This window comes from Lichenostomus cassidix, chromosome 1Aa (genome assembly GCF_008360975.1).
Source record: "Lichenostomus cassidix isolate B80296 chromosome 1Aa, HeHo_3.0, whole genome shotgun sequence".
Classification (NCBI taxonomy): domain Eukaryota; kingdom Metazoa; phylum Chordata; class Aves; order Passeriformes; family Meliphagidae; genus Lichenostomus; species Lichenostomus cassidix.
Genome location: NC_139480.1, coordinates 765918 through 788574, shown reverse-complemented (window position 1 = coordinate 788574; position 22657 = coordinate 765918). Strand labels below are relative to the sequence as shown.

The 22657-nt window shown below is 48.9% G+C and overlaps 1 protein-coding gene across 7 annotated transcripts in view; it reads left to right on the top strand.

Annotated features, from left to right (window-relative positions):
* Positions 1 to 22657, top strand: part of SHANK3 (SH3 and multiple ankyrin repeat domains 3) — a 138864-nt gene that overhangs the window by 14867 nt on the left and 101340 nt on the right. For 6 of the 7 annotated variants that reach the window (XR_014856288.1, XR_014856286.1, XM_085081180.1 and 3 more), the window contains exons 4-9: positions 4172 to 4280; positions 6744 to 6895; positions 7632 to 7799; positions 9648 to 9764; positions 10775 to 10852; positions 15559 to 15625. Coding sequence is in view for 5 of the 7 variants with exons in the window: in XM_085081180.1 (XP_084937306.1) it covers positions 4172 to 4280; positions 6744 to 6895; positions 7632 to 7799; positions 9648 to 9764; positions 10775 to 10852; positions 15559 to 15625 (691 nt within the window). In the remaining 2 variants the exon portion in view is untranslated. Of the gene's footprint in view, positions 1 to 4171; positions 4281 to 6743; positions 6896 to 7631; positions 7800 to 8786; positions 8833 to 9647; positions 9765 to 10774; positions 10853 to 15558; positions 15626 to 22657 lie in introns of those variants that run through there. The other variant, XM_085081207.1, reaches the window with a different exon arrangement.

Genomic DNA, 22657 nt, shown 5'->3' with positions numbered 1-22657 from the left:
CTTTTCCCTTTTCCTTCTTTTCCCCTTTCTTTTTCCCTTTCCCTGGAATGGAGTTTCCCAGAGTTTGTAGATAATTGGGAAGGAGCTTTCCCAGAGCCTGTGGATATTTGGAAAAGACCTTTTCCCTTCTCCCTTTTCCCTTTTTCCCTTTTCCCTTTTTCCCTTTTCCCTTCTTCTCCTCCTTCTCCTTCTCCTTCTCCTTCTCCTTCTCCTTCTCCTTCTCCTTCTCCTTCTCCTTCTCCTTCTCCTTCTCCTTCTCCTTCTCCTTCTCCTTCTCCTTCTCCTTTTTTTTCCTTCTCCTTTCCCTTGTCTGGAGTTTCCCAGAGTTTGTAGACAACTGGGAAGGAGCTTTCCCAGACCCTGCGGAAATTTGGGAAGGAGCTTTTCCCGACCCCGCGGGTGGCCGGGAATGTCAGCTGGGAATGACAAAGGGACAATTCCGGGCGGGACAAGAGCGGCTCTGCCCTCATTCCGTGCCCGCTGGAGCGATGCCGAGCGGATCGACGCCGCTTCCCGGGAGAGGCTGGGATTGGAGCTAATCCAGCAGCCAAATCCCGGGAAAAGGAGAGCGGGAACAGGGATGGGATCCTGGCTGGCGCGGGGGCAGCGGGATGGCCGGAGAGCCTCGGGAGCGGTAAAGGGTCCGGGGGAACCGGGATGAGGGTAGGGATAGTCCTGGATCTGGGATAGTCCTGGATTGGGGATAGTCCTGGATTGGGGATAGTCCTGGATTTGGGATATTCCTGGATTTGGGATATTCCTGGATCTGGGATGTTCCTGGATCTGGGATATTTGTGGATCAGGGATGTTCCTGGATCTGGGATATTCCTGGATCGGGGATAGTCCTGGATCGGGGATGTTCCCAGATCTGGGATAGTCCTGGATCAGGGATATTCTTGGATTGGGGATATTCCTGGATCAGGGATAGTCCTGGATCAGGGATATTCCCAGATCTGGGATGTTCCTGGATCTGGGATATTCCTGGATTGGGGATATTCCCAGATCTGGGATAGTCCTGGATCAGGGATATTCCTGGATTGGGGATATTCCTGGATTGGGGATATTTCTAGATCAGGGATATTCCTGGATCTGGGATAGTCCTGGATCAGGGATATTACCAGGTCTGGGATTGGGATGCTCCAGGGAATGGTTGGGAATCCAGCGTGGACGTTCCGAGGGGTTTGGGATGATGGGAATTCCGGCTGTGGGTTTTGGGGAATTCCTCCTGTGGGTTTTGGGAGTTCCTGCTGCGGGTTTTGGGAGTTCCTGCTGCGGGTTTTGGGAGGTTCTGGCTTTGGTTTCTGGGAATTCCTGCTTCAGTTTCTGGGAATTTCTCCTTTGGTTTCTGGCAGTTTCTGTTTTGATTTCTGGGAGTTTCAGTTTCTGGGAATTGCTGCTTTAGTTTCTGGGAATTGCTCCTTTGATTTCCGGGAATTTCAGTTCCTGGGAATTCCTGCTTCAGTTTCTGGGGAATTTCTCCTTCATTTTCTGGGAATTTTGGCTTCACCGTCTCAGAATTCCTGCTTCATTTCCTGGGAATTCCTTTTTTTTCAGTGCCAGGCTCTGCCTGGATCCCTTGTATCCCCTCGGGATCTGCAGCCATTTCTCTCAGATATTTTTCCCAGTGAACTGCCAGAGAATTCCCTGAGAATTCCAGAGCTGGGGCAAACAAAAATCCCCGTTGGAAAAGAGCAATCCCGTTGTGCTCAGGCAGGAAAACAGGAATGGGAAAAATCTTGGAATTTTAAGAAGTGTCTGCAAAGGATTCGGGTGGGAAAAAAGCCTTTCGGGCTTCTCTCTCATCCCCAACCTCTCCTTTTCCCGGAGAAATTAGGGAATGAAGGGCAGGAGAGAAAAATTCCATGGATGGGAGAGCCGAGCTGGATTTTGGGATGTGTTTGGAGAGAAGCAGGAGGGGAAAAGTGGGAAAAGAAATGGAGTGGGATGAAGGACAGGGAGATAAAAGTGGGATCCGGAGAAATGTGGGAATTCCTTCCAAATTCCCAAATTTGGAAGGCGTGATGGTGATAGGTGGGATTTTGGGGAGGAATTCCTGGCTGGGATGGAATTCCCAGAAAAGCTGTGGCTGCCCCTGGATCCCTGGGAACATCCAGGGATGGAGTTTGGAGCGATTTGGGATCAAGGGAAATATCCCACGGAATGAGGTGGGAACGGGATTGGATTGGATTTCTCTTCCCACCCAAACCATTCCACGATTTTCCCGAGATTCCCACCGGGAGGAATTTCCAGAGGACTGGGAATGGCTCTGCGTTATCCCAGCACGGCAGGAAATCCATAATTTCCTCTTTCTGTGGGATCAATGAATCCATTTGCCTCTGCCTGGGAGCGCAAACCGAATCCATGGATTTCCAAGGGCACAGCCTGCCTGAATCCCAGCTTTTCCGAGGATTCGCTTTTCCCTGGATTTCCTGGGAACACCAGCAGGAAAAGGGCTGATATTCCCGTTTTTCCAGCGCTCATCCCGCCGGGAATAACGAGCAGCAGGATAAATCCTCTGCTGGAAAAATCAATTTATTTCCCTTCATTCCCGTTCTTCCCTCTGTTTTATGTCTCGTTTTCCTACCATGGAATTTTTCCCGGATTTTCCTGGTGCTTCCAGAGGCTCCCAGCCACTTCCTGCTGCTTTCCCAGGAAAAATCCTCTTCCCACTCCTAAAAACAGGGAAAAACACCCTAAACTCTCCCAGGAATCACCCGTGAGGTGGAATTTTGGGAAAAGACGGATGAGAGTTGAGCTGAAGCATCAGATTTGGGGCAGATCCAGGTTTTGATCCCTGATTTTCCTTGGGTTTTTCTCCCTGGAGAGCTGGGCAGCCTCAGCCCTATGGAAAATTATCCCAATGATGGATTTCCGGGAGTTTTCCGGTGTGGAAAAATGTGGGAGTTTGGTTTTTTCCCTATTTTCTCTCCTCACAAATTCCCAAAGAATTTCTGTGGGGAAAAATAAGGAAGTGTGGGTGAGAATTCCAAGTTTCCTGGGAAGTTCAGGGATCTTCACTCTCCCTGATTTCAGTGGGAATCTGGGATTTGCTCTCCCTTCATTCCCTTAAAACTCTGGAAAACCTGGAATTCCTCAAAATAATTCCTTAAAATAATGGGATCTCCTGTCCTTTCCTGCTGGGGAAATAAAAATTATTCCAGGAATTGGGGAAATAAAATTTATTCCAGGGGAAATAAAATTTCCTGGAATTGGGGAATTCCGGGGGAATTGGGGAAGGAAAAGGAAATTCCTTTTCTCTGATCTGCTTTTGGTTTGGAGGGAATAAATCCAAGGATTCCAAAATTCCCAAAAAACCTGAAGAAGTTTCTCTGTCTCGCTTGGCATTTCCAGAACTATTTTCCAACTGGAAATCATCCAAATAAAAATGAAAATGAAGCGTTTTTGGGATTCGTTTGGCTCCCTGGAAAAGGTCGTTTTCCCATATGGAATTAGGGAGGGAAAATGTCGGAAGTGGAGTTTTTTTCCTGAGTGTAAAATCCGGTTTCAGATTCACCATTTGGAGTTTTTCCCAAATTTTCCCCTCGGCTCCCAACTTTTCTGCTGCGTCTGATTTTCCAGGATCTTTCCCAAAGCCTAATGACTTCATCGAGCTGAGCTTTCCAAACTGGAAAAATGGGGAAAATCCCAATGATTTGGGAATTGAAGGCAAATTTTGGGAATTCAGAGTTGGGAGAACCAAATTCCTGGAATTAGGGAATTTAATAAAATAATGACTTCATCAAACTGAACTTCCCAAGCTGGAAAAAATGGGAAAAAATCCCAATGATTTGGGAATTAAAGGGGAATTTTTGGGAATTCAGATTTGGGAGAACCAAATTCCCAGAATCCGGGAATTTAATAACCGGATGTCATTATGTTTAACGACTTCATCAAACTGAGCTTCCCAAACCGGAAAAAAAATGGGAAAAAAAATCCCAAATCTTTGGGAATTCCACCTTCGGGGTAGATCAGGACTGGAAAACTGAATTCCCACGGGATGATCCAGCAATTCCAGCCTCGAGGAGACAACGGAAGAACAATTTTCCACATGGATTTTCAACACATCCTCACCAACTCCAATCCCGTTATCCCGACATTCCCTCGGATCTCCAGGATGGCGACATTCCCTAATTTCGGGTCGTTAATGTTGTTTTTTTTCCCCAAAATCCAGGCGAACCTCAAGAAATTCATGGAATACGTGCAGATGTTGAACTCGGAGAAGGTTTGCCGGCTGCTGGAAAAGGGTTTGGATCCCAATTTCCATGATCCCGACACCGGAGGTGAGTCACAAATTTCCTTCCAGATTCCTTCCCGGAATTCCTCCAGGATTTCCTTTGGAAGAGTTTTCCCCACTCTGCTGGTTTTTGGGGTTTTCATGGCGCAATTCCCGTTTTTAAGAGGATTTTGGGAATTCCAGTGTTGTTCTTTAGGGACAACTTTTCCCTTTGGGTTTTTTTGGGAATCTCTCAGCAAATCCTGGATTTTTGGGGGTTTTTTTTAGGGAATCTCTCAGCAATTCCTGGTTTGGGAGCTTTGGGGATTTTTGGGAATCTCTCGGTTGGGAATGTTTTCCCTTCCCATTCCCGTGCTGTGTCCAATTCCCACCTTTTCCAGCTGGTGTTGGATGAAGTAATTGGAATCTCAGCAATTCCTGGATTTGGGGATTTTTTTGGGAATCTCTCAGCATTTCCTGGGTTTTGGGGTTTTTTTGGGAATCTCAGCAATTCCAGGTTTGAGAATTTTGGGATTTTTTTTAGGAATCTCTCAGCAATTCATCCCATCCAGAATCAGGCTGGAATTCCTGCCAGGTTGGGAATTTTGGGAATTCAGGGAATGCAGTGTAGATCCCTAAAAAGAAAAAATAAAAAAGGATTCTTCCTCTTCCCACTTTTGGGAATCTTTTCTTCTCCTCCTCTTGAGCTGGGATAGGAGGGAAATGATCCCTGTGGGAATTTTTTGGGAGCGTTTCCCAGGATTCTGTTGGGAATTCCAGATCTTATCCACATCCCGTGGGTTTTCCAGAGGGCAGAGGTTTTCCTTCCTCCAGGAGCAAATCCCACGGGAATTCCTCTCACTCCAGGGTCTTCTCCTGCCTCATCCCTGGGTGTTTCCCACCAGAAAATCATGGAATATTTCGGTTGGAAAAGATCATTCCCAGCGCTTGTCCTGTGTGGAATTTCTGGGAGTTGATCCTTGGGAATTCCGTGGAAAACTGAGCTTCCCTGCTTGGAAAAATGTTTTCTTGTGAGGTTAAATCATGGATTGGGAGTAACTGGGATGAACCATTCCTGCTTGGAAAAATATTTTCCTGAAGGGTTTAATCCTTGGATGGGAAATAACTGGGATGAACCATTCCCGCTTGGAAAAATGTTTTCCTGTGGAACTGAATCCCATTAACAAACTGGGAATAACTGGGATGAGGCATAAAATACCCTGAGCAAATCCCAGAGGCATTCCAATTTTGGGGAATATTAATTTAAGTGGATTTTGGGAGAAGTTTGAAGCTTTTCTGGGATTTCTCCTCCTTTTCCAGGCTCTGTTTGGATGGAAAAATTGGGAAAATCCACCTTGGGAAAATAGGGAAAATCGGGAAAATCCACTTCAGGAAAATAGGGAAAATCCACCTTGGGAAAACAGGGAAAATCCACCTCCATTTCCAGCCCCATTTGCTGCTGTTCCCATTCCAGGTTGCTGGGCAGATATTCCAGGAAAGATTCCCTGGCTTTGAAAGGGATGAAAAGCCCAGAAAAAAAAAAAAAAAAATTCACAGTTGCTTCCTGTAGGGACCTTGAAAAGATGGGAAAAAAATAAAAAAGGAGATCCGGGAGAAGTTTCCGTTATTCCGGAATTAAAGGCGAACCGCAGGGATGGTTTTGGAGGAGAAAAGAGGGAAAAAAACTTGGATATTTAACGAGGGACAGCGGGAGAGGGAGAGGAGGCTGGGAAAACTTTGGAATGACAAAAGGAGGATTCTCGGCCGTGTGGCAAAATTCCCAAAATAACGTGGGGAAAAATCGCGGCGGGAATTGGGAATGGGGGAAGGAAAGGGGCAGGGAGAGGCTGGAAAAATTGGGAATGTTGCCCTGGAGAAGGGAAGGATGCAGGGAGAGCTCAGAGCTCCTGCCAGGGCCTGAAGGAGCTCCAGGAGAGCTGCAGAGGGACTGGGGACAAGGCATGGAGGGACAGGACACAGGGAATGGCTTCCCACTGCCAGAGGGCAGGGATGGATGGGATCTTGGGAAGGAATTCCTGGCTGGGATGGAATTCCCAGAGAAGCTGTGGCTGCCCCTGGATCCCTGGGATGGCCAAGGCCAGGCTGGAGCAATCTGGGATTGTGGGAGGAGAGACACTTCCAGGAATTCCTTGGGAATGGGAGAATTCCAATCCTCCCTGTGCAGCCCATTCCAAGGCCTGACCTCCCTTTCCGTGGAGAAATTATCCCAAATATCCAATCCCTCCCCTGGTCTTTGAGAAGATTCCACAGTTTCACAGATCCCATTCCCGAAATATTTTGGGTTCTCCAGGACCTCACCCCAAAATTTCCCCTCCAAATCCCATTCCTGCTGCTCAGGAGGTCCTTTGGGAGGGAGCAGCTCCCAGATTTGACCTCCAAGGTGCTCCAATTCCAACGGATCCAATCCAAATCTCCTGTGGATATCCCGGTGGGCACAGCCGGCTGGAATTCCATCAGGAGGTGTTCCGTTGGACGGGATGAGCATTCCGTGGATTCTGTGTCCCCACAGAGTGTCCCCTGACGGCGGCGGCGCAGCTGGAGCTCAGCACCGACATGATCAAAGCTCTGCGGAACGGCGGAGCTCACCTGGACTTCCGGACCCGGGAGGGAATGACGGCTCTGCACAAAGCCGTGAGGTGTCGGAATCACGGGGCTCTGCTGGTCAGTGCTGGGAAATTCCTTTCCTTTCCTTTCCTTTCCTTTCCTTTCCTTTCCTTTCCTTTCCTTTCCTTTCCTTTCCTTTCCTTTCCTTCCCTTCCCTTCCCTTCCCTTCCCTTCCCTTCCCTTCCCTTCCCTTCCCTGAAACTTCCCTGAAACTTCCCTGAAACTTCCCTGAAACTTCCCTGAAACTTCCCTTCCCTTCCCTGAAACTTCCCTTCCCTTCCCTGAAACTTCCCTTCCCTTCCCTGAAACTTCCCTTCCCTGAAACTTCCCTTCCCTTCCCTTCCCTTCCCTGAAACTTCCCTTCCCTGAAACTTCCCTTCCCTGAAACTTCCCTGAAACTTCCCTGAAACTTCCCTGAAACTTCCCTGAACTTCCCTCCCCTTTCCCAGATTTTCCTTTCCTTCCTTCATTCCTTTCTCACTCTCCCTCCTTCTGCTCCTTCCCTCCCTTCTCCTCTTCCCTTTTTCCTTCCTTCCTTCCTTCCTTCCTTCCTTCCTTCCTTCCTTCCTTCCTTCCTTCCTTCCTTCCTTCCTTCCTTCCTTCCTTCCTTCCTTCCTTCCCCAGATTTTCCTTCAGCTCCTTCCCTCCCTTCTCCTCTCCCCTTTCCCAGATTTTCCCTCCATTCCCTCCTTCCCTCCCGTTTTCCCTCCATCATTCCATCCTTTTCCCGCCACCCTCTCCCCTTGCCGATTCCACACCCCATCCCCATGGGATTTTCCCGTTTTCCCGGCAGACGCTGCTGGATCTGGGAGCATCCCCGGATTACAAGGACAGCCGCGGGCTGACCCCGCTGTACCACAGCGCCATGGTGGGAGGAGATCCCTACTGCTGCGAGCTGCTGCTGCACGACTACGCGCGGCTCGGCTGCGTCGATGAGAACGGCTGGCAGGAGATCCACCAGGTGCCGTGGGGTCTGCTCGTGGGAATTCCATCTGTGGATAGGGTTGTGGAATGTGGGAACGGCTGGAATGTGGGAATGTTCTCCTGATGTTCATGGATGGAGATCCACCAGGTGCCATGGGATCTGCAGGGGTGGGAGCTGGCTGTGGGAATTCCATCCATGAATAGGGTGGTTCCATCCCGGGCATTGAGCACTGGATTGTGGGAATGTTCTCCTGGTGCCCATGGATAGAGATCCACCAGCTGGGAAGGGATCTGCAGGGATGGACCCATGGGAATTCCTCCATGGATGGATGTTCCTCCGGGTTGAGGGTTGGACTGTGGGAATGTTCCCCTGATGCCCATGGATGGAGATCCACCAGGTGGTGGAGGGCAGGAGATCCACCATGTGGGAAGGGATCTGTAGGGATGGGATCTGCCCATGGGAATGCTGTCCTGGTTCCCATGGATGGAGTTGTTCCATTCCTGGGGTTGAGGACTGGATTGTGGGAATGTTCTCCTGATGCCCATGGATGGAGTGGGTGGTGTTGGGCAGGAGATCCACCAGGTGTGGGATCCTGGGTGGCTGCCGTGGGAATTCCATCATGGATGGTTGGTGGTGTGGGTGTTTTGTGTGGTGTGTGGGGTGGGTGTGGGTTTTGTGTGTTGGTTGGTGATGGAGATCCACCAGGTGGTGGAAGGCAGGAGATCCACCGTGTGGGAAGGGATCCATAGGGATGGGATCTGCCCATGGGAATGCTGTCCTGGTTCCCATGGATGGGTTGTTCCATCCCCAGAGTTGAGGACTGGATTGTGGGAATGTTCTCCTGATGGACATCCAGAGCATGGATGGAGATCCACCAGGTGTTGAGGGCAGGAGATCCACTGGGTGGGATGGGATCTGATGGGATGGGATCTTCCCATGGGAACACTGTCCTGGTTCCCATGCATGGAGTCATTCCATTCCTGGGGTTGAGGACTGGATTGTGGGAATGTTCTCCTGGTGCCCATGGATGGAGATGTTCTCCCAGTGCCCATGGATGGAGATCCACCAGGTGGGAAGGGATCCATAGGGATGGGATCTGGCTGTGGGAATTCCATCCATGGATAGGGTTGTCCCATTCCTGGGTTGAGGGCTGGATCGAGCTCCATCCCAGATTTTCCAGCCTCTCCCAGTGGTTGGGATCTTCCCAATAAGGATGGCTGGCTCTGAGGAGAACCCTTTGGGATCCAAGCTCCAAATCCCTGTTTTCCAAGGGGTTTGGAGTTGGGAACACTTGGATTTGGGTTCAGGAGTCCTGAGCTTTGTGCTTCCAGATCCTTGGGAGAAAGAAGGATGGGATGGGATGGGATAATGGGATGGGATAATGGGATTAATCCCATTGGAATGTCTCCCATTGGACCCAGGGGTTCATCCCTCCAAGGTGGGAATAAAAAATCCAGGAATTTGTCCTTGGAATCCCAGTTATGGATCCAACCCTCCATCCTCCTTGGCCGACCCTTGGATCCCGGGATGGAAATCCCAATTTCTCAGAGATTTAAGTTCACCCCGAGCCACCAACCAGCCTGGAGGAGCTTTCAGATCCAGGATGATCCCAACTTTTCCCATTGATCCAGAGCCGATTTATCCCATGAATCTCCACTCTTAGGGATCTGTGAGGAGCCTCCAGATCCAGGATGATCCCAAATTTTCCCATTGATCCAAAACAGATTTATCCCACAAGCCTCCATTCTCAGGGATCTAGGATGAGCCACACCCACAAAATTCCCACCTTTCCAAGGCTGGCCGAACCCAGCAGAGGATTTACGGGATTTCCCCCATTCCCGCTGCTCCCTGATTTCCCGTTTTCCCGTTTTTTTCCCGGATCAGGCCTGTCGCTACGGCCACGTGCAGCACCTGGAGCACCTCCTGTTCTACGGAGCGGACATGACGGCCCAGAACGCCTCAGGAAACACCGCGCTGCACATCTGCGCCCTCTACAACCAGGTGGGATCCAGTTCCCCAATCCCGAGGGGTTTGGGATCCAGCCCCGCCCTGGGATGAGGCTGTTGGTCCTCGTAGTTCCTGGGTTTGGGATCCATGGGACTTCCTGGTTTGGGGTTCCATGGGATTTCCTGGTTTTGGGATCCATGAGAGCTCCTGGGTTTGTGTTTAATGGGAGCTCCTGGTTTTGGGATCCATGGGATCTCCTGGTTTTGGGATCCATGGGAGCTCTTGGTTTTGGGATCCATGGGAGCTCCTGGTTTGGGATCCATGAGAGCTCCTGGTTTTGTGATCCATGGGAGTTCCTTTTGGGATCCATGGGAGCTCCTTGTTTGGGATCCATGGGATTTCCTGGTTTTGGATTCCATGGTTGCTCCTGGTTTTGGGTTCAATGGGAGTTCCTGGTTTGGGATCCATGGGAACTCTTGGTTTCGGGATCCATGGTTGCTCCTGGGTTTTGGTTTAATGGGATCTCCTGGTTTTGGGATCCATGGGAACTCCTGGTTTTGGGTTCAATGGGAGCTCCTGGGTTTGGATTCCATGGTTGCTCCTGGTTTTGGGTTCCATGGGAGTTCCTGATTTTGGGTTCAACAGGATCTCCTGGGTTTGGGTTCAACGGGAGCTCCTGGATTCGGATTCCATAGTTATCCTGGTTTTGGGATCCATGGGATCTCCTGGGTTTGGGTTCCATGAGATTTCCTGGTTTTGGGATCCATGAGATCTCCTGGTTTTGGATTCCATGGGAGTTCCTGGTTTTGGGATCCATGAGATCTCCTGGTTTTGGGTCAGGGACTCCTGTTGGTTATGTCCTGGTTTGGGTCATGGGACTCCTGGTTTGGGTCCATGGTCCTGTTTGGGATCCATGGGAGCTCCTGGTTTGGTCCTAGTTCCGGTTTTGGGTTCCATGAGATTTCCTGGTTTTCAGATCCATGAGTTCTCCTGGTTTTGGGATCCATGGGATCCAAAATCCTGGTCCAATTCCCATTTTCCCTGGTTTTTTTTCCCTTTCCCAGGAAAGCTGTGCCCGAGTTCTCCTCTTCCGAGGCGCCAGCAAGGAAATCCGGAATTACAACAGCCAGACGGCATTCCAGGTGAGGAGAAATCCCGGGAATCTTCTGGAACTTCCCATCATTCCCAGGGCGGCTCTGCCACGTGTCCAGGGATTCTTCCAGGTGGGATTTGTCCCACTGGGAATGGATTTGGGATGAGCGTTTGGAGCAGGAGGGAGGATAAAGCACACGGAATTTGTGGGGAAAGGATGGGAATGTGGGGATTTGTGGGATGTGGAGTGGGAAGGAGAGGCTGTTGCTGTTTTTTGGGATGGGAATGGTTGGGAAGGAGGAGAATCCTTGGAAAAGAGGAAGAATCCTTGGAAAAGGAGTGGAAAAACCTCAAATTCCATCCACATCTGTGGGCACCTCCCACTATCCCAGTTTTTTCCAAGCCTCATCCAACCTTGGAAAATTCCAGGGATGGAGCAACTGTGGCTCCTCTGGACCATTGAATTCCTTGTTATCTTTTGGAATTTTCTTGGTTTTCCAGAAAGTGAGAATCCATCAGAAAGTGAGCACAGCCTGGGAATTTTAAATATCAATGGGAAAATCGATAATTCTGAGTGGGATTCATTGGGAGAACAACCCCAAACCAACAAAAATACATTGGAATTTTTTTCCCGTTGATCCCAAGGGTTTTTTTGTGGATGGGAAAAAGAGAATAAAACCTAAGATGTCCAAACCTTTCCCAGCCTAATCCATGGAGTAAAAAACTCCGGGAAAAAGGGAGTAAAACCTCAGGTGTCCAAAGCTTTCCCACCAGAATCCATGGAGTAAAAAACTCCGGGAAAAAGGGAGGAACCCTCAGGGATCCCAAGATTTCCCTGCTCCATCATCTCCCAATATTTCCCTCTTCCCTCACTCCTTGCATCCCATTTTTTCCTGGAATTCTTCTCCTCCTTTCCCTCTATCCCAGTTTTAATCGATCCTTAAAACCTCCCAAAACCTGGGAATGTTCGGGCTTTGATGTCTTTCTCACTTTTCTCGGGATTTGGGAACAAAATCCAGGATTTCCCATGATCCCTGTGTGTCCAGCTCCCAATATTCCAGGATTTCTGACTTTTCCACATTCCTGAGAAAATTCAACATATTCCCAGTGGGATTTGGGGCAGGAAGAAATTCCCGCCTAGTTTAAAGGCTTTTTCCAACCCGAGGGCTCCAGAATTCCAGGGAAATCCTCCCTTTCCCCGCACTTTGGGATTTCTGGGAGGCGTCGGATCGATTCGCCGCGTCTGGCAGCGCCGGGGTGTGTTTTTCTCCCGGGATTTGTGGGGTGGCAGCTCCCGGCGACACCTCCCGGCGACACCTCCCGGCGACACCTCCCGGCTGCACCCGTGGGATGCGGGGAACGCGGGAACGGCAGCCCAGATGGAGCAACCATCTGGGAGCGGCGGGATTGACCCGGGAGCGACGCCAGGATGAGGGGAGCTGGGAAAAAACTGGGATGTGTTTGGAGTCTGGCTGGCTGGGGGAAATGGAGAAGTTTGGGAAAAGGGGGTTTTGGGTATCCTGGTTAAATTAATGGGAAAGGATAATCCAAATGGTTTTCCTGTTTGCTGGGGTGATGGGCAGGAGGGAAATAATTGGGAATGACTCAGTGATTGGAGGAGTCAATGGATGGGATTGGGATTGGGATTGGGATTGGGATTGGGATTGGAATTGGGATTGAGATTGGATTGGGATTGGGATTGGGATTGGGATTGGAATTGAAATTGGAATTGGAATTGAAATTGAAATTGAAATTGTGACTGTGATTGAGATTTGGATTGGGATTGAGATTGGATTGGGATTGGGATTGGGATTAGGATTGGGATTGAAATTGAAATTGAAATTGAAATTGAAATTGAAATTGGGATTGGGATTGAGATTTGGATTGGGATTGGAATTGAAATTGAAACTGAAATTGTGATTGGGATTGGGATTTGGATTGGGATTGGGATTGGGATTGGGATCAAATGGGATTTAAGGAATCTGGAATAACAGGAAGTGTCCATAGGGCCTTTAAGGTCCCTTCCATCCCAAACCATTCCATGAATCCATGAGAAAAATAGCTGACAATTCAGGAAGTTGGGAACAAATCTGGGATGTGTTTGGAATCTGCCTGGAAAAGGGAAAGTGGAGAAGTTTGGGAAAAGGGTGGATTTCAGTATCCTGGATAAATCCATGGAAAAGGATCATGGAAAAGGATGAACTTGGAAGTCCAAATGCTCCTTTCCCATCTTTCTGTTTATTTTCCCTTCCAAATTCCCCAAATTCCAGTCATTCTTCCCTCTCTCCCAAACCTTTGGGACAGCAGATTTTATGGATTTATATCCAAGGAGAGGAAAAAAATCAGGATTTGGAGCAAACTTGTGGGAAAACACAGATTTTCCCTCGATTTCCTCTCTCTCCAGCCAAATTTCCCACAAGGAATTTCTCCTTTCTCCCAGCAATCCCTGCTCCGGCTGGGGAGGTGGAACTGGGAATTTTGGGTTCGGAAAACCGGGGAAAAAAAAGGGAATAAAGATCCAAGGAGAGTGAGAGAATTCCAGCTGATAGTGGAGGGAGCGAGAGGCTCTGAGTCACCGGGATAAATTTATCCCTGGTCACAAGTGGGGATGCAAATCAGATGCAAATGAGATGCAAACGAGCCCCGCGTGGCTCTCGGAGGAGGGCAGGGAAGAGCGGAACAGCCTGGATAACCCCAATTCCCATGGGAATAAAAGTGGGACAAATCCAGTTGTTCCCACTGGTTTCCATCCTGGATTATCCCAATCCAGCTGCTTCCCATTCCCAAGGAAGCTGCGGGAGCTGGAGAGGCTGGAAAAGTTGGAAAAGCTGGGAAAAGTGGGAAAAGCCGAAGTGGTTCCGGTTTGTGGGATAACCAAACCGACTCAATCCATCCCAGTTTTCCCAGTTTTCCCAGTTTTCCCAGTTTTCCCAGTTTTCCCAGTTTTCCCAGTTTTCCCAGTTTCTCTCCCAGTTTCTTTTCCTGAGGATTTTCCTGATGGATTTCCCGGTTTGGTTTCATCTCCCTGAGGTTCTTCTGTTTCTCCCAAGGATGGTTTTGCTCCTTGGGCTGGAATATTGAATTTTTCTGGGATGTGTAGTTGGTTTGGAGGTTTTTTCCCAATTCTGGGAGAAATTAAGGAAAAGTTGGATGGCTTTTCCTGCTTTTTCCATGTTAATCTGACCTCACGGAATTCCGGGATTATTGAGGTTGGAGAAGAATTCCAAGGTCACCAAGTCCAAGCTGGGCCAAACCCTCACCTTGTCCCCAGCCCAGAGCTCTGAGGGGAATTCCAGGAATTCCTTGGATACCTCCAGGGATGGGAAATCCAAACCTCCCTGTTCAGCCCCTTTGGGCTTTCCAAGGAATTTGTCCCTTTGGATTCTCCAAGGAATTTGTTCCTTTGGATTCTCCAAGGAATTTGTTCATTTGGATTCTCCAAGGGTTTTTTTCCTTTGGGCTTTCCAAGGAATTTTTTCCTTCGGGCTTTCCAAGGAATTTTTTCCTTGGAGATCTCCAAGGAATTTCTTCATTCGGTTTCTCCAAGGAACTTTTTCCTTTGGTTTCTCCAAAGAGTTTGTTCTTTTAATTTCTCCCAGGAATTTCTTCCTTTGGATTCTCCAAGGAATTTGTTCCTTTGGGGTCTCCAAGGAATTTTTTTCTTTGGATTCTCCTTCCCATGGAGGGAAACCACGGATGGGTGGTGGGAACGCAATGTTGGATGTTGGTCTGGAATTCCAGGAGCATCTTGGAATGTCCAAGTGGAAGTGGCTCCTTGGCTGGGAATGAGTTGGTCCTGTGGGATTTGGAGATTTGGGAATTTGGGGATTTGGAGGTTTGAGGATTTAGGGATTTGGGGACTTGGGGACTTGGGGACTTCGGGATTTGGGGACTTGAGGACTCAGGGATTTGGGAACGTGGAGATTTCAGGAATTTCAGGACAGAGGACTTGAGGATTTTGGGATGTGGGGATTTGAGGATTTAGGGATTTGGAGATTTGGGGGATTTGAGGATTTGGGGATTTTTGGGGATTTGAGGACTTGAGGATTTGGAGATTTTGAAGATTTGGGGATTTTGGAGATTTGGGGATTTGAGGATTTAGGTATTTGGAGATTTTGGGGGTTTGGGGGTTTGGGTATTTGAGGACTTGTGGATTTGGAGATTTTTGAGATTTGGGAATTTGGGTATTTGAGGATTTAGGGATTTGGAGATTTTGGGGATTTGGAGACTTTGCAGATTTGGAGATTTAAGGACTTGAGGATTTGGAGATTTTGAAGATTTGGGGATTTGAGGACTTGCGGATTTGGGAACTTGCCTGCTGGGCAATCCCCTTCCATCAGGAACAGCCTGCCCAGCGCATTCCCAATCCCTGGAATGTCCCAAATCCTTCAGATGTGACCCTTGGGGACACAATTCACTGACCCCCCGGTGACATCGGGTCAGCAGCTGGACCAGCCAATCCCAAACCTCTCCAGAATTCCCTGATTTTAACCAGAATCCAAACCCAACGCCTCCCAAACATTCCCAATCCAGGACGAATTCCCAACAACAATCCGGATGTCACCACCAGGGGGACAAGGACTGGAATTGTCCCCAATCCAAGGCCACCCTGGCGCCACCAGACGTTGTCACCTCGGGATTCCGGGATGAGCCGAGGCAGAAGAATCCTTGGCTTTCTGCCATGGAAAAACGGGAAAAGCCACTCGGATCTTCTCATCCATCCTTTTCCCATCCCTTTTCCGTGTTTTTTTCCCAGGTGGCCATCATTGCAGGGAACTTCGAGCTGGCGGAAATCATCAAAACCCACAAAGAGTCCGACGTTGGTGAGTTGGATTTTTCCCCCTTTTCCCGTTTTTTTTTTCTCCTTTCGGGGGGATTAATGGAATTTCCCGGAGTTGCATCCATGGAATCTGCAGCCGGTTTGGATCTTGGAAGTGTCAGGGATTCCCCTGGGGCTGTTTTTCCAGCTCTGGAATTCCCAAGCTCTGGAATTATCCTGGAGTTATTAATTAGATATTAATTCTGATTGTTGCTCTGGTGTAAAATCCTTATTTTTTCCCCCTTTTTGGATCCCTGAGGCATTTTCATTCCCGAAATCCCAGGGTTTGGGACAAGGAGGGAAAATCCTCTGGGAATAGGAGCAGAGTGGGAGCTTTTCCAGTTGGATTTGCTTTTTAAGGAATATTTTTGGGAATTCTGATCCATTTTGTTTCACTTCTCCTTCCCCGATGTCCCCACGGGAGAAATTCCTCGAAAAAGTGAGTTTAGATCAGGAATAAAATCCACACTTCTTGCATTCCTGTGGATTATTCCAAGGAATTTATGGATCCAGAGCTGCCAATGGAGGGAGCAGTGAGAATTCCCAGCATTTTTCTTTCCACAGAAGGTATGGAATCATTGGATCAGCAGCTGGAAAAAGATTTTAGGGAAAAATTCCTGGCTGGTTTTTTCCCAGCTCCCTTTTCCCGAGAACCAGCCGCCGGGAATTTGGGATGGGATAGAAAAGTTGGGAAGGACATTGGCAAAGAGCCTGAAAATTCCTTTGCCTGCAAAGCCACGGAATTAATCTGAGGGAAAAAAAGTTTCCTAGGAGAGAGAGAGTTGGGAATAAATGACCTCCAAAAGTCCCTGCCAGGCTAAATTCCCCTCGGCTGGAATTTGCACCTGCAGTTTTCCTCGGAAAAAAAAGAAAACAACCCCAAAAAAAAAGCAGGAAAATGAGCAGGGAAAGGTGTCAGGAGCAATGAACTGTCCTGGGATCAGCTCCGGCTGCCGAGGGAAAAATAGGTCAGGGAAGAATTCCAAATTAATTCCGATCGGAGCAGCAGGTCCAGATGGTCCTGCTCGCTGCCGGGAGCTTCCCGGGGTTTGGAAATTGGGTTTGGAAGTTTGGGAGGAGCTGAGGGATTGTGTCAGAGCAGGGAATGATTCCTGTTCTTGTCCTTTTCCGGCGGTTTTGTCAGGAAAATTAAGGAATTTTCGGGAAAATTAAGAAAATTAGGGAATGTTGGGAGCGAGGATTTGGTGGGATCGGTGTTGGAATGAAGTTTGTGGAGAGATCTTCCCGTGGAATTCCCGGCGGGAATCTGGGCTTGGCTGAGGTGGGAATTGGTGATCCCAGATCTGCAGAGGGAGGGAGTTGGGAGTTCTTCCCAGCAGAATTCCAGACTCATCCATGTTTCCGTCGGGATCCCATTCATTCTTGCAGCACTCCCGAAATTTGTGGAATTCTGTTGGATCTTGAGTCCCAATTATTCCAATCCTTTCTACGATCCCGAAATTTGTGGAATTGTCTTGGATTTCGAATCCCAACTATTCCAATCCTTTCTACGATCCTGAAATTTTGGAATTCTGTTGGATCTTGAATCCCAATTATTCCAATCCTTTCTGCGATCCTGAAATTTTTGGAATTGTGTTGAATCTTGAATCCCAACTATTCCAATCCTTTCTATGATCCTGAAATTTTTGGAATTCTTTTGGATCTTGAATCCCAACTATTCCAATCCTTTCTATGATCCCGATATTTTTGGAATTCTGTTGGATCTTGAATCCCAACTATTCCAATCCTTTCTACGATTCTGAAATTTGTGGAATTGTCTTGGATTTCGAATCCCAACCATTCCAATCCTTTTGCAATCCCAGGTTGCTCCAAGCCCTTTCCAATATCCTCAGACATTTCCAGGGATCCAGGGGCAGCCAGGGAATTTGTGGAATGTGTAGCAAATCCAGAGGGAGAGAACTGAACTTCATTCCAGTGAAAATAATCCAGGAGCTCCTCCAGAAATCCATAAATCCACAGATTTCCATCCCAAAATCCCGATTCCATCCCAGCCACCAGCGCTGGGCTGGAGTTGGGAATCCCGGGATGCAGGAGTTGTTCTCAGCAGTAGGAAAAGTTCCTGGAGTGTGGGAATTTGGCTTTTCCAAGGTTTTCCTTCCTCATTCCCGTGGCAGGGATTCCTGGGATTTGGGAGGTTGGATCCCAAGGAGTTTTCACCTCATTCCCACCTTGGCACATCCCAATCCCAGGGGATGGAGCAGAGCTTCAGCTCCCACTGCTCCAGGAGGGTTGGGAGACATTCCTGGATCAGGAATTTCTCGAGGAAATTCTTTGGGGAATTCCTGGATCACCTTCTCCAGGAACAAGGAGAGCTCATTCCAAGGGAATTCCGAGATGGGTGGAATTCCGTGTGTGGGGAGGTGATGGGAATTCTCCAGTCTGGGACATTCCATGGGAATTCTCCAGTTTGGGACATTCCGTGGGAATTCTCCAGTCTGGGACATTCCATGGGAATTCTCCAGGCTGGGAAGTGATGTGGGAATTCTCCAGTCTGGAAAATGTTGGAATTCTCCAGTTTGGGAAATGCCATGGGAGTTCACCAATTTGGGAGATCCCATGGGAATTCTCCAGTTTGGGAGAAGCCCTGGGAATCCTCCAGTCTGGGAAATGTTGGAATTCTCCAGTTTGGGAGATGCCATGGGAATTCTTCAGATCGGGAAATGTTGTGGGAATTCTCCACTTTGGGAAGTGCTGCAGGAATTTGCCAATTTGGGAGATTCCATGGGAATTTTCCAGTTTGGGAAATGCTGTGGGAATTCTCCAGGCTGGGAGAAGCCATGGGAATTCCCTGATTAGGGAAGTGTCCTGGGAATTCTTCAGTTTGGGAAATGCTTTGTGGGAATTTTCCAGTGTAGGAGATGCCCTGGAAATTCTCCACTTTGGGAAGTGCTGCAGGAATTCTCCAGTTTGGGAGATTCCATGGGAATTTTCCAGTTTGAGGGATGCTGTGGGAATTGTCCAGTCTGGGAAACACCTTTCCCCTATTCCACTTTGGGGCATTCCAGGTGCCCTCTCCATTTTGGGACATTCCACGGGAATTCTCCAGTTTGGGACATTCCATGGGAATTCTCCAGTTTGGGAGATTCTGTGGGAATTCTCCGGTTTGGGACATTCCATGGGAATTTTCCAGTTGGAACATTCCATGGGAATTTTCCAGTTTGGAACATTCCATGGGAATTCTCTGATTTGGGACATTCCACGGGAATTTTCCAGTTTGGGAAGCGCCGTGGGAATTCTCCACTTCGGGAAACGCTTTTCCCCTTTCCCACTTTCCTGCACCACTCCGCGCTCCTTCCCTGCTCCCCTTCGGAATTTTCCACCCTTCCGATGGAAAACGTTGCCTCTCCGCCTGGAGCCGAGCAGACATTTGCTCTCCTCGTGCTTTTCCATGAATATTTATCATGGAAGCAGCGAATCCAAACAAACCTCGGAGCGCTGATTGCGTTCCTCTCCCTTCGGCTGGCGGGGATTTTTGGGAGCAGCTCCGGGTTGGGAATTCCTCGGGGAGATTTAGTCACGTCCTGCTCCCCTCACGGAGCATCCAGACCCTTCGGAAAACAGGGATTTGTGTTTCCCTTCGGAAAACAGGGATCCAGCTGCTCCGAGCGGTGCTGTCATGGTAACGGGAGGGATTGGTTTTGCCGGGAGAACCTCGGTAAACAGACTTGGAATAAAGTCTGGGAAAGGTGTGGAGAGGAATATCCAGAGCTCATCGTAGGAATCGCGCTGAGTTTTGTTCTTTGTTTGTTCTCCTTTCCTGGCTTTTCCAGCTGGGAATTGTGGATTTGGGGAGGATGGGACAGGGAAAAATTCCATAAAAAAGGGAATTTGGAAGTGGTCTGGAAATGTCTTGAGTCCTGGAGTTTGGACTTGGTGGTTCTTCATCACCATCATCATCACCATCATCGATCCCTTCCTGCCCTTTCCCACTGGGAATTGTGGATTGGGGGAGGATGGGATGAGGAAAAATTCCATAGAAATGGACATTTGGAAATGGTCTGGAAATGTCCTGAGTTGTGGAGGTTGGATTTGGTGGTTCTTCATCACCATCACCATCATCATCAATCATCATCAGCTCTCCCTTCCTGCCCTTTCCCACTGGGAATTGTGGATTGGGGGAGGATGGGATGGGGAAATATTCCATTAAAAAGGGCATTTGGAAATGGTCTGGAAACGTCCTGAGTCCTGGAGTTTGGATTTGGTGGTTCTTCATCACCATCATCATCATCTCCTCTCCCTTCCCGCCCTTTCCCACTGGGAACTGTGGATTTTGGGAGGATGGGATGAGGAAAAATTCCATAGAAATGGACGTTTGGAAATGGTCTGGAAACGTCCTGATTGTGGTTCCTGGAGTTTGGACTTGGTGGTTCATCATCATCATCATCATCATCATCATCATCATCTCTCTTCTCTCCATTTCCCATTGGGAATTGTGGATTTGGGGAGGATGGGATGAGGAAAAATTCCACAGAACTGGAAATCTGGAAGTGGTCTGGAAATTTCCTGATTGTGCTTCCCAGAATTCATTATTCCGGCTCCTGGAGTTTGGACTTGGTGGTTCTTCTTCATCATCATTATCATCATCATCCTCTCTCTCTTCCCACCCATTCCCATTGGGAATTGTGGATTTGGGGGATGGGATGAGGAAAAATTCCATAGAACTGGAAATCTGGGAGTGGTCTGGAAATGTCCTGAGTCCTGGAGTTTGGATTTGGTGGTTCTTCATCATCATCATCATTACATCATCATTACATCATCATCATCACATCACATCATCATCATCATCATCATCATCATCGTCATCACCGTGCTCACCCAGCCAGTTTGAAATCCCAGAATCCCTGAGCCTGGAAAAGAATTCCAAGGTCACTGAATCCAAGCTAGGCCTGATCCCAGCCCAGAGCCCTGAGCGGAATTCCAGGAATTCCCTGGACACCTCCAGGGATTGGAATTCCAAACCTCCCTGGACAGCCCTTTCCAAGGCCTGACCAACTTTTCCATGGAGAAAATTCCTGCTGATGTCCAACCTGGAACTCTCCTAGCTCAGCCCTTCCCTCTTGAGAAGTTCTTCAGGCAGGACTTTCCCTCCCTTGATTTTTCCGGGGATTTTGTGTAAGGATGGAATCCAAAATGAAACATCTCCTGGACATTTGTCCCATGCCTTGGGACATCTGGCCTTGCCGGTGGCACTTGGGACATTCTGTGGATCTCATGGATCGGTGGTGGTCCTGCCGTTCTGGGAATTGTTGGGATTGATGGTCTGGGAAGGATTTTCCAACCCTTATGTCTCCGAAATTCCATAGTTTTGGTCTGGTTTTCCCGTTGGGATGGCCTTGGTGGGACATCCCTCCTTTGGTGGCACTTGGGGACACGAATCAGTGGTGGCCCCACAGTTCTGGAAATGGTTGGGATTGATCATCTCGGAGAGCTTTTCCAACCCAAACAGCTCCGAAATTCCATCCTTTTGTTTGGATTTTGGGATTTTTTGGTTTTTTTTTTTTTTGTTTGTTTGTTTGGATTTTGCTTTTTGGGATGGCCTTGGTGGGACATCCAACCTTGCTGGTGGCCCTTGGGGACATGAATCAGTGGTGGCCCCACAGTTCTGGGAATGATTGGGATTGACGGTCTGGGAAAGATTTTCCAACCCTCATGGCTCTGAAATCCCATAGTTTTGCTCGGAGGGCTTTCCCACCCCTTAGAGCTCCAAAATCCCATCGTTTTGAGCCGTTTTCCCGTCGGAATGTCCCGGATGTGGCTGCCGAGGGCAGGCGGCGGTGACAGGAGACCGGGAAGCTCCGCAGCCGGGAGAAATTCCCACACCGCCGGGTTGGGACTCATCGGAGAACGAACAACGCCTGGCGTTGCCACGGCAACGGGAAGAGTTCCAGGAGCCTGAAATTCTCGGACTTTGAACCTCAAATGTTCCTCGGGAAAATGTTCCGAGCTCTGCCTGGGCTGGTCATTCCCAATCCTGGGATTTTCCTTCCCAGTCCTGGGATTTTCCTTCCCCTTGGAGAAGCCTCAGGATCCACCATGGAGAGGTGGCCCTGGAATGTCGGCTTTGGGAACATCCCGAATCCAGAGGGATGGGAAATCCCTGTCTGCTGTTCCCTGTTCCGGTTTGGAATGGGAGAAATCCATGTTTTTCCCAATGTGGTGGCTCCAGGAATGGGCTGGACGTGGAAAATTCCGGGTTTCCCGCTGGATTTTGCCAGACATGCCAGAAAAATTTTAGGGATGGTAAAGTTTGGGATAGGAATGGACTCTAAACATTGGAAAATCCCATTTTCTGGGAGGTTTGGAAGGCAGAAGCTCTTCCCATTCCACATCTGGATCAGTTTCATGGATCATGGAATTGTTTAGGCTGGAAAAGTCCTTTAAGACATGGAATCCAACAATTCCCAGCACTTCCAAGGCCACCACTGGATCCAAGTCCCCAAATTCCACATCCACGGGGCTTTAAATCCCTCCAGGATGGGAATTCCATTCCCACTCCCTCTGCAGAGCTGGAGTTTGCATCTCCAGGTGGATTCAGGATTTGGGAAGGGAATTTCCTTTCTTTTTCCAGCTTTTTTTTCCAGCTTTCCCAAGGATTGGGAGGGAAGTCAGGGCAGGGAGCTGTTGGTGATTTATTCCACGTGTTGGATTTTCCCATCTTTTCTCCTGGCTCGTTCCCAGAGCTCTGGAATGGGGACTTGGAAACAGAGGAGCAGCTGGGATTTGTGGGAATGTCCCGTGGGTGCCACCAGCTCCGATCCAGGGGCAGCTGGACGTGGATTTGGGAATTCTGCTGCTCCTGGTTTGGGTCATCCGAGCTTCCTGGGATCCCTCTGGTGATCCACGCTTGGATCTCCTGTCCCGGGATGAATTCCCAGTGCTGGGAGAGGAGCTGGGAGCAGATGGAGTTGAATCCACATGTTCCTGATAATTTCCTTCTTCCCAACTCCATCCACATTCCCAACCTTCTCCACCACCATCTTCCCACTGTGGAATCCTCCTCTCCTTGACCATTCCC